This window comes from Cinclus cinclus, chromosome 1, assembly GCF_963662255.1.
Source record: "Cinclus cinclus chromosome 1, bCinCin1.1, whole genome shotgun sequence".
Classification (NCBI taxonomy): Eukaryota; Metazoa; Chordata; class Aves; order Passeriformes; family Cinclidae; genus Cinclus; species Cinclus cinclus.
This window is the reverse complement of record NC_085046.1, coordinates 55,821,602-55,833,702: the sequence shown is the minus strand read 5'-3', so window position 1 is coordinate 55,833,702 and position 12,101 is coordinate 55,821,602. Positions and strand designations below refer to the sequence as shown.

The 12,101-nt window shown below is 43.4% G+C and overlaps 1 protein-coding gene across 1 annotated transcript in view; it reads right to left on the bottom strand.

The window, feature by feature from the left end:
* ITGA9 (integrin subunit alpha 9) overlaps positions 1 to 11,361 on the bottom strand; it is a 216,000-nt gene extending 204,639 nt beyond the window's left edge. The window contains exons 1-3 of the mRNA XM_062493750.1: positions 11,195 to 11,361; positions 2,849 to 2,976; positions 1,528 to 1,634 (exon numbers count right to left, since the gene is read on the bottom strand). Coding sequence (XP_062349734.1) covers positions 1,528 to 1,634; positions 2,849 to 2,976; positions 11,195 to 11,361 — 402 coding nt within the window. The remainder of the gene's footprint in view (positions 1 to 1,527; positions 1,635 to 2,848; positions 2,977 to 11,194) is intronic.
* Between the last annotated feature and the right edge of the window lie 740 nt (positions 11,362 to 12,101).

Genomic DNA, 12,101 nt, shown 5'->3' with positions numbered 1-12,101 from the left:
ATTTTGACAAGAAATGTAGATTTGACAAAAAAAAAAGTATGATTAACCTTCGAAAAATTAATTAAGATTAATTTGTCTCTTTCAGCCTGAGGACTGGACAATGAAAAGGATGCTCTCTCTCGAGGGTAGTGTTATCCTGAACAATGCAAGTTAATTCTCAGTTGTCACACAACTGAACACACATACAGCTCAGGATACACCTTGGAAACATGAACTGCTTGCACTAGCATGAATGCCTTAATTTTGTCCTCTGTTGTATATGTTTACAGTGTATCTTATTTATGCCCTTCTTTCTTCCCTCCTACTCTAGTTCTGAACATCCAAGAAAAGTAAAGGTAGCCCCTATCACACCAACAAGGTATCTACCAAGAGAGAGGAGTGGAAAAAAAATCACAGTACTGTGACAGAAAGGTGTCAAACCCATATGCTCTCCCATGGGGAAGTCAGTGCACAAGGATTTGGGGGATAAGCCCCTGTACCCTAAGCAGATATTTAAAAATAGTCTGAGGGGAACAGTTTTGTTCTCTTGCCTTTTACAGGTGATTGGTACAGTAACCACTGCACAAGATCTCTCTCGTTAGCAGCTTTTTAACAGTTTGATGTTACATAAGGGCAGTCCTCTACATCACTGAAAAGATGGGACCAACTGCAAGTTTCCTACTCACAAACAGTGCTGTTCAGAATTAGACTGCTGTCAGGTTTACCCTGATACAACCCTGGCATTTGCCTGCCACATATAATATGCACAACATTTTGCTGCAAATTTCTTTTTATTTCTGTTAACTTCCCTGCAGGCACACTCACTCAGACAGTCAAAACCCAACCATGGATGTATATACAGGCAATTATTGATCATAATGTAAAATACCCATGCATTCTAGAAAGGGTTTTGTCCAGGACTTTTCACGACATCACAGGAAAAGTTTTGCAAAGAAATACTGCACATCCTAATGATCACATTTGCTCTCCTTGTCCTGTCTATGTGCACAGTAACCTCACTGAAGACAGTAAGTCAATCCATACACAGTCAAGACATCTCTATTTGCAACTCTTCTATGTTGTTAATAGGAAATTAATATAGATAAAAGAAAAATATGACCACAAAGAGCAATTTACATTTTTCCTTGTAAGTTTTGAGACGCAAATCATATGCTCAAGGAAAATGTATTCTTTCATATTTCCTACATAAACATAGGCAAACTAAAAAAAAAAAAAAAAAAAAAAAAAAAAAAAAAAAAAAAAAAAAAAAAAAAAAAATCAGTAGAATACCTCCCAGAAATATTGTATTTATTCAGTTAAAGATATAAACCCTCAGATTTTGGAGGAAGTGCTTGGCTAACACAAGTCAGGTGTGATGGCTTGGAATCCTCCCTCTATAAATCACATCTTTTGGCTGAGGCTCACATCTGCTTGAAGACACGGACTACAGAATCTTCTGCCTCTTACTCTGGACTCTGTCAAACACAATCCTGATGTGCTTAGGCAGCAGCTACATTTTTAATGAGATCAAAGACAGTATGGACTTACCAGCACACTTCCACCAGCCTTTGGCTGTCTAGCTAGGCTCACACCCATCCATTCATCATCTCTGTCTTCCTTACAGGTCTTTCCACACAGCATACCCCGAGAATTGCCTACAGAAAAGAAAAGGAAAGGCACCAAGGCAAGGAGACATGAGTTCTAAATACCTACCAAAGAATCCTAACAAGAAAAGAGATTGCCCAACAAACATCTGACCATGCTTTTCTTTCTCCCTGCATCCTAATTATTTACTAGTTCTTGAATGATTTAAATGGCACAATCTTCTCTCTCTTAATTGGCACCATACACAAACAGCTGAGGGCAGACCCTGCCCCAACAGGCAGTAGCTACCACACTAGCTCCACAGTTCTACTTAAATAAACCATCAAACCATCAAGTCAATGGGAGAGGGATCAGATTGCCTCCTGAATGCAATCTTGAAAATGAGATCAGGGGCACTTAAAAAAAACAGAGGCTGAAATCTGTAGCCTCATTAGGCAGCACTCATGAATCCATGACAATTTACAATCTGGTAGAGGACAAACCACTTAGCCAAAACACTGTTTTAACACATGTAAGTTTCATAAACAGAAATTCTACTTAGTATAAGTAGGAAAAGATTAACAATGCCTTTTTTTATAGGCAGAGAAAGCAAAATGTCATCAAGAAAACAAAAATATTTAAACACCTTAATCTTTACCATCATTATCCATCAGGAAGTTTTAGATCATAATTTTACTTCAGACAGTTCATCAGATTAACTGAAGTCAACCCTGATCCCATGCAATGGCATACAAGTAGTGTCACTGAGACCACCCTACTTCACAAAAAGTAAATTCAAGAAATTATTTGCTGCGTTATGAGGGAACCCATAGGTCACCACATTAATAACAACACCACATATCATGAGGCCATCACTACATTTCCTGGGGTCATCTCATGCACTCTTACTTCAGCCCTGCACGGAGCAGGCAGTAGCACTCCGAAACACTTAGGTAGTCACCAACATGCCAAAAAGTCACACAGAAGCAGGTGAAGAAAAGACAGAAGCTTAGGTTAAGAAGGGGAAAAATCCACATTTACTTGGTTACTCCCTGGAAAGATCAAGCAAGGTCACTGGGAGGACACCAGCACCACTGGGATGTTATTTTGTAATGCTGAAGAAAATATAACACTACTGCTAATAGTGCTCAAAATCCGTCAGGAAAGGATAATGGCTCCCTCTCAATACTTCAGGGCCAATTTGAAGTTGGCAGAAGGACTGCTAGCCAGTTGGTTTGGATTTTTTCTGGTTGCCTCCTGCTGTCCCAACATCATAACTACCCACCTCTCCCCATGTCCAGTTCTGTGCATCTTCTGTCAGGGTTGGTATGGACTCGACATTTAAACACTGCTCCTGGGGACTGAACAGAGGTGCTGTATTTAGATTCTGCCTTGGGAGCACCAACCAAGACCCTGGAAACAAAAAGCAGAGCAACAAATGATTAATTTCAGGAGGAAAGGAAAAAAAACAAACACCACCAAGGCTCACATTACCAGCAAAAACACTTTTCTCAGCAACCTTGTAAAACAAAGACACTGACTCACAAACTGATAACATCACACAATAAAGGCATTTCTCCACAGTGAAGGCACAAATATTCTTTAAAAATTAAATTTCCATTAGGATTGTACCACATTTAAAGTGACACACCCTCACCACACACCTCCAAAAAGCAATTAGGAAAGCATTAGGATGGACAACAGCATCTACATCCCTACCAAATCAAAACTGATACACCCACAAGTGGACAAAATCTGAACCTCCTGCTGGCTTCATTCTTGCCAGCCAGCCCAAGATTTGTCAGCTTGTTTAGAAAGTTAGGGCACCCCATTCTCAGAGCATTTTACATAATTACATCTTAAAAAAACAACAGCAAAAAAATCAAACCAACAATAAAACCTCTTCCACAATACATTGCTATCAACCAACATTTATCTTTAAGGCTGTGAAGACTACCTGGACTATTTATCCAACATGAGATCATGAGACTGGTGCTTCTGGGAAGCACCAATGAATGGCCTGCTCTGACCACAGGGTTACCCTTGAAAGAAGGGCAGCACTTTTTAATCACTTGTATTAGGATCTAGTTAAACTCTTTAAAAACCCAGCTTCTATCTTCTCATGCACTAAGGGATGCTTTTTGAGGATGATTACAGGGGAAGCACAAGTATTAAAGGAGTCCTTCCACTGTCTCCTCATTAAAAGGACAATCAAGTGGTTGTGACACTGGACCTGGCAGGTGAGGAGGAGGAGGGCAGCTAAGCAGGAGGAGGGCAGCTCCGAGGAGGGCAGCCGGGAGCACCAGGTAGCTAAGTAACAGTTCTGCAATTCTCTTGTACTATCATGCATGACAGAGCTTCTGAATGAAAAAAAAAAAATCTTCACTAAAATTAAGTCCAGGGCTGGAACTAAGGGTGACCATCTCTAAAATGGTAAGGTTGCAGAAGTCCCCTGTGCAGACCCAGGCTGCTACCTGGGAGGCAGCAGCTGACCAAGGAGACCTGCTCTTGGTTTAGCCACTGAAGAGCTGCTGGTACAAAGGCAGTCTGCATACACAACTCTCCCACTCACAGATGGACAGCCCAGCACCAAGCCCAAAATGAATGTTTCCCCTGTTTTAAACAACTTTTCCCTCACCCTCCAATCTAAAGTTCCATACCAATCACCATCCATCATCACCATCCCAGCATACACAGGGAGATCCAAGGCACAAGGTGTGCACTTGTCCAGGGTCAACCTGAGTCATCTGGAAGAGCTTCTCCTGCATCAGGGCCTCATCTATACACAACAGGAGCACATCTCCACTCCCTAAACACTGCCCTGGATGTTGGATGCAACAAAAGTGCCCTCTAGCACTTGATACCTTTACAAAAATATGAGAAACCCCTGTGTTAAGTAGCCATTTTCTCTGAGGTTTTATAGGCTGAACTGTTTCATTTGGAGAATTCTGATGGAATTGCATTCTTCTACTCTACAACACACATCATGCTTTCACAAGTGAGGAGAATTAATAGCCAAAATACCTAAGTTGCTAAAACCTACAAAGGCTGCACACTTGGGGAGCAAGTGCAAATGAGTTTGAAAAATCTCTCTAAATGGAAATCCTACTAGGCAAGCAGCAGATATAAAATCAAATGCCAGTCACTTTATTTAAACAGGCAATGAATGCATAACATTCGCTCATTGACATTCATGAGGTCTAACAAAAATAAACATTACTAGCTTAAAGAGCTACAGGTTCAAACTGCAAGGAAACACCATGTTTCTATGACCCATTCTAAGAATAAGATAATACAGGTCATACTGAACTCCAGTGTAAATGAGGTTCTGCTCTAACCTAAGAAAAGCAAGTATGATTTAGCAACTCATCCACAAGATACCTTGGGTTGTAACGTGAAAAACAGAGAAAATGGAGCCTAAATTACAAAGACTTTTCAACTCTCTTTAAAAAGATTAATGGGAAAAATTGACAATTAAAATTTTGAGTAGGATACTGGCACAGATAATATTGCTACCTTGAACAATGATACCTTTTAAAAATAAAATGTTCATTGCCATTTCTTCACACGGACTGAGCAGAAAGAAGAAGCCAGTGATGCGTGCCAATGGCAAATCTATTTTGGATTGTCCTGAATGTCCATGCATTCAAATTAGAATTTGCAAATTCAAATTTGAATCAGCACACACTATGTCATCTTAGGATCTTGTATCATTCTTTCATTCTTGGACCTAAAACTCAGCAGTTGAAACTTTTGCAGAGCCACTGTTTCATCTGGCATGATCTGTGCTCACCCATGCCCTAAGATGGTTACCTTCAGGGAAATGGGAGCTTTTCTGTCGGTTCACACGCTTTTTGGTTGGTATTTGTTACATATCAATTGCTTTAATTTTATTCAAAGGTTTGAGGCTGGACTATTTCCTTCATCAACAGACTTGCTTACTCTTTCACTAGCTTCTACAGGTAATGCCTTAACTGTTGTAAGGAAGTCACCCATTTAACTATCAAGACACTTTTCATCAGACCTGGATAGACGACTCACTTCCATCTAAATACTTTGGGATTCCTGAAGCAAAAAAAAAAAAAAAAACAAAAAAAAAAAAAAAACAACACCTGGTTTGTATATCCTCTACATAATTAAAACACCTTTGAAATCCTTTGCAATGTCTATGAAACATCATAGCAACCAGAGAAAGTGTTTTTTCTCTGCTCCTATATCAAATCCAAAATACAGAGCCTTACAGAGTCTAATAGAGTCTTCTCTCATTTCAGGGCTGTGGAGTCTTGCCGGGCATAAACACAGGAGATATAAATACAGCTACAAGTACAACTTGCCAACATACTCTAAATACTTTAACCAGCACTTGTTTAAAATGACTGATTTTTGCAGTACATATTTCCAGTGCTTGGAAATCTATGACTACTTGGGCTGTCAGCAAGCAAGCACCAGCGGTTCTCCAGCCTTTTGCCAAAAGGCTTACTACCTGAGTAATACTCTCTGCAGGGATTAATGATGAGTGCAGGTTCTCACCACAACCATATTATTCCATGGGAAGCCCCTAGAACATTAGTGAGTAGCTGCATGAAGACACCTTGAAGATACCCCATCAAGAGAAAGAGGTTACTTCCTATGCAGAAAGGAAGAGAACCAAGAACAGGAGGGGAGTTCAGAGCCATTTTAGCCATTTTCCTTGAGATGTACAGAAAACTGTAAGCAACAGCCTCATCCCTGGCTGTTTCAGCTGGCTCTGTGAAAAAGAAGTATAGGGGTTTAAACCAAAATAGGAAGCATTAAGTAGAAAGGCCACTTAACTTTCTCTTCTTGCATTCATACTCACACACGGTCAAGGACAAACATCTTCATCTGTATTGAGAAAACTATGCATCGGCATGGTCAGAAACCATCCCACTGAAGGAGCTGCAGCAACCAATTTTATTGGATTACAAGAAGTTTTCTTGGCCACAGATAAATTCACGCCTCCTTAAAATTACTTCCTGAAGAACAGTAATGATCACTTCCCTGTTGATTGACCCTCAGGACATACAGATCTGGAAATTAATCGTTGCATTTAACAGAGGGAACAGTGAGCAAAAGTGCAGAGCTGACCGATGGCTGGAGAGATGCCAGGCACATTAAGCATCAGTCTACAGCATGCCAGCAGAGATTAGACAATCACAGTTTAATGACTGAGGACTGTAGGTACCTCACCTCACTGCAATGTTAAGTGGCAGGGGAAAAAGGTCTTTAAATATCCTCACATACCACAGCTCATTTCAAAAGCAATACCAGAGAAGGGTACCCAACCATCTAGCTGACTTTGTCCCCCTTAGAAAGGTCTCTTTTTCTTGTAAAAAAAACCCAGTTACTTGAAATAAAACCCTGTGTTTCATCCATTACATGCAGAGCAAGAAGCAGGAGGGCTGGATGATCCATGACCAATGGATCAGCAAGCTCAGGTTCCTCGAAATTCCATGGTAAGATATACAGTATCACTGCTTAGATTATGCACACAACACCCAGTCTCTGCTGGATCAGTCTGTTCCCATACCTTTAATAAATAGCAGAGAATAAAAATCCTCAGCTCCCCTAATGCTGCTGAATAGAGCTTAAAGACTAAGCCGGCAAAAAAAAAATAAAAATAAAAAGGTATACATATGGGATGATAAATATGACTGGAACCAGTGGAGAAACAGACGATGAGGCCCAGAGTGTTTGTTTGGGCAAGTTATGTAACAAGAAGCAATAGCACGTGCCCAAAGAAAAAGTTCAAGGAAAGGTCACCTTTAATATTGAAGCATTCAGTGCAGACAACCACCAGAGACCCCTCTTAATAAGCCTCCAGAACCATAAAAGAACGTTCAGAAGGAGGCGGATGCACACAAAACAGTTCTAAGAAAGTAATGTTTATATATTAGATAAGAAATACATTTTAACAAATATATATGCTTATGATAAATACCTTGCTGTAAAGTCCCACAATATCTGCAGAACAAGATCAGCTGGGTGTCCTGCACAGATAAAGAAGGCCTGCTGCCTAACATTTCAAATTGTATTAGAAAGTTTATTCCATCCAATTTTGGATCACCTTCCTTCTGATCGCACACAAGTTTACATGACGTGCTAGCAACGCGTATCAACCGGTACAAGATGCAGATCAAGCTTCATTATTTCAGCATCAGTGCAAACCAGTGAAGAGCAGGGCTGAAGGAATGATGCAACAGCACAGAAACCAGACTCATTCTTTATTGTAAAACTCACAGCAGGACACCATGCAACTAAACTGACTTCATTACTTTTTCATGCCAAATCATTTTGCCAGACAAGATGAAATGGTCACCCTTATCTTGCTGAGAGATTTGAGAGTGTCAGCAAGTGGTCATAAAGAGGGAAGGGAGGAGAGAATAAAGTAACATTCAATTTAAAAAAGAAGAATCAGATTTCAAATTATTAACACCTTCTATTTGGGCCAAAAATATTTTTTTTTCTTTTTTAACTGTCTGGGGTCATTTCTTGGTGGTCTTTTGAATCCTTACTCCAAGTTTCAAAATCATATCCAGAGAGCAGAAGCACTTCAGCTTGTCCCTGCTCCAAATGCAACCAGCCACCTGGTTTCTTGCTGAAAATGGCACTGATGGGTAACTGAGTAAACCTGTCAAGATTTGCAGCCATAAAACCCACTGAAGGAAGGAAAAGTAGACATTGTCAGAAATACAATAACCTCAGCATAACTGTTTTGACAAACCTTTCTTGAGACAAGAGAATGGGCAAAAACCAGCTCAGTGTGAACCAGCATTGCAATCAACTACTGCAGAAAACATCAAAGGCACTGACTTGCTCCACTACTGTAGTGGTGGCTGAACACCCATATTCCATTATAATTTCCATGTGCAGCAGCCTGACTATTCACATTTATGTGATGTAAGCTTTCATATCAAGTATCCCACCCCCCGCCACCTTTTTTTTTTTTTTTCATTCTACATTAATATTTGGCTCATATAAAGCCTGGAAGAATCACCAAACACCAAGCCAGTTTACTGGAAAACTACAGACCTGAGGTAGGCAATACAGACAGGTGCCTCTCTGGTCTTGGAAAATAGAGCTGAAATATGGAAGATGAGGCTATGAGAGATACCATCTAAGTATGAATTAGTGACTATATATATATATATATATATATGCACATACACACAAATATGTTCCCACACACCAGACCACGGAGAAGGTTACGGAAAACAGCACAGCTCTCATGATCAGACAAAGTACATTAGGTGAGTATCAGGCCCATAAGCAGTGAAGAGCAAGAGTTCCCTGAATATCTTCAAATGCTTGAGAGCATATTAACATATTAAATAATATTAGATGGACAGGAGCCCTATCAGCCTCAGATATGAGCAATCACATTTTTGCAGGCTCACATAGTGCTAAACTCACTGGGCAAGCCTTCAGTGCCCAAAATAGCACTGTCTACAGTTAAATTATTGTGACTACTTCCCATTGTAGTGCACAGATCCAATGGGCATGAGAAAACTGAAATCATGGCTCTTCCTTGGGTATACAAGTGTCACAAGAAGAAAGAAAAAAAACTTGACACACAAAAACCAACTATAACCCCAACTTTTAAGAGGAGCCTCTTCGTAAAACTGGAAGAAAGCTGCATGTACTTTTAAGAGACATTCATTACTGACCTTTAGGATGCACACACACATTATGAGCACAACCGCACGTAGCAGACTAGAATCAAGAGGAGTGTAAAATTACTCTTCTCCCAGCTTGCTATCCCAGTGTCTGTTGGGAACAGGATTCTGAAGCACCCATGAAAGCAAACTTCCTGGTCTCACAATGAAAAGAGGAACTTTCCCATCAGTGGTAACAATCCCACCCTCATGATTTCTGACTGTGCTGATGATGACCATATTAGGCTGCCATTAACCCTTCTGGGTGTTAGGCCTAGCAAGTTTTTCATTTAAAAACATTTCATGATCTTAGATGTTGGTTTAGTTTTTAATTTCTTCTGCGTGCCACAGCGAAGGCACCATGAATCAGTTCAGTGGAAAAAAAAAAAGTTTACAAAACTGCAGATTTTAATTTTGGGTACCAGACTTGTAAGAGATCCCTGCCTTCAGACAGATGCCCAACAGTTAAAGTCCAGCATGTTTCTAAATGAAGAAGGGGCAAGACTCCTCCCAAGTCCACCTTCCCTTCCAAAAAATACCACACCAGCAGGTACTATCTGAAAATAATTCATATTATCAATCAGAAAGACAGATACCTACATCAGAAGCAACAAATTCTACCACTTTTGTCCCACCACACTGCACTAGATCAGCATTTCATTCACACCACTGCAAATGCCCAGACCCTTGTGTTGAATACAAGTTCCTTTCAGACTCTGCCCCCTTCATTGACTCATGACCTAAGTTAAGCACTGCTTTAAACTGAGATCTTTTCTTCTCTCAGGGTACTTTGCCTCTATGAAATCCTCTTCTAAGTCCTTAAAAATGAATGCTCCATGAAAGCCACTATGGAGAAAGGCAGAGCATAGAACTACTTGTGAACTAAGCGGTGAAAGAAACTCATTTTTAAAGAACTGTATGCCAGAATGAATACATTTATTTAAAGCACACTGCACCAAAGTTCCAACATCAATAGCTGAATATCTAAGTATAAAAAGATAAATACATGCTTTGTGGACGCTTACTCGCACCAGTGGCTCCTACTCGCATTAGAAGTGCACCGGATGACACCAGCTAGGTCCAATTAAGAGAAATCACTATTAATTCTAACAAAGAGCCTCTAATACAGACAACAGAGGGACTATGGTCCAACGCTCTTTTCAAGCAAAGGGAAAACAAGAAGCTTGCCAGTTTCACAAATTTTTGGATGTACATAAACTTTCTATCTTTGCCCTTCTTTTTTGAATTTTTTTTTTAAGTTACACAGACGTTTCCTCTACAATTTGGAAGCGCCTCTAGCCTCCGAAGGAATTCTGGCCCCCTCCAGGCAGAGTGCGGGGAGTTGAGCTCCGGGGACGCAGAGCGCGCTGCTCCCGCTGCCGGGTACCCGCTGTTAGAAACATTTCCCATGAACGCGGCAAAACCCATCATCTTCCGTACCCCGTGCTCTTGTTCGCACCCAGCCGAGACGATGAGCTGTTAAACATCTTCCGCGAAGAAGGGGGATCGAGCACGGCGTCGAGGTATCGCCCGCGGGCCGGCTGGCGCTTGAGGACAATTAGGTCACAATGCCGAGCGCCGGCCGCCAGCCCAGAAAGAACATCCCCGGGTTAAAACGCCTCCCAGCGCGGGGCCCCCTGCTCACATCAGGGAGATCCCTCTGGCACAAAGGGCGCACCCACACGAAGAGCCGGACCGAGCGCGGGGAGAGGCCCCGCACCCAGGGCGGAGGCGCTCCTTGGCCGCCCTTGCCAGGGGGCTGGGGTCCTGCCGCCCGCTGCGGGAGATGCGGCTGCCTCCAGGAGAGATAGACAGGACAGGAAAGGATGGGATACGATAGGATAGGACAGGATAGGAAAGGATGGGATATCCCTGCCGGCAGCGCCCGCCCGCATCCCCGCCGCCGCCGCCACCCGCGCCCTCGCCCGCCCCGGGCACGCAGGGAACGCGCTACTCACCACCGCGTGCTGTCGTGGTAGTGCTGCAGCACCGAGTACCCAAAGAAGGACCCGTTGGGACCCCGGAAAATCACGGGGCGACCCACGTCCACGTTGTAGGAGCGCACCACGGCCACCCACAGCATCGCCCACAGCACCCGCGCTCCGCACCGCCGCGCCGCCGGCATCCTGCGAGTCCCGACACGGCCGCCCGCACCGGCGCCGCTAAGCGCTGAACTCCGGCCCGCGGACCCCCACGCCGCCCCCGTTGCCGGCTCCAAGGCGGCGTGTCCGGGCGCGGCGCTTTTGTGCCCGCCCCTCGTCCCGTCCCGGCCCGGCCCGGTCCGGTCCGGCCGCGCCCCGCGGGCACCGCGCGCCCCCTGGCGGCCCCGGGCGGCCCCGGCCGTGCCGCTCCCGCCGGGCTCGGCTCTGCCTCCCGGCTCCTCCCGCCGCGTCCCTCCCTTACCCCGAACTGCCCGTCAGCCACGGCTTTCCTTCCTTTTTTTCCACCTACTCCCGTTCTCCCGCGGCCCCTCGCCCGGCCCGCGCCTGGAGGGGGAAGAGGGAAATCGCGAAGTTTAGGGCAGAAAGACATGGAGGAATCGGTCCTGACTTCCATTGGTTTGAGGCCATCAGCCTTGCTTGAATTTGACACGCCGAGAGGAACGCTTCGCGAGTGACAGAAGAAAGATCTGATTTGCCTCATGCTGAAACGCACGGGAGATTTTCTTGGAAGAGGGAAGCCTTAAGGAGAGGCGGTGTCTTTTTTCAGGGGCAGAAGAAATGAAAATACTTCGGGTAAAAAAGTCAGACGAGCGTTTTCCGGCACAAGTACTTCAGGTCTGAGAAAGAAGCGGCAACCTTCGTGGCTAGTTAAAAGCTGAAAATAATTGTTCTAATACTTGAAAAGTTTGACCATCTGAGAGCA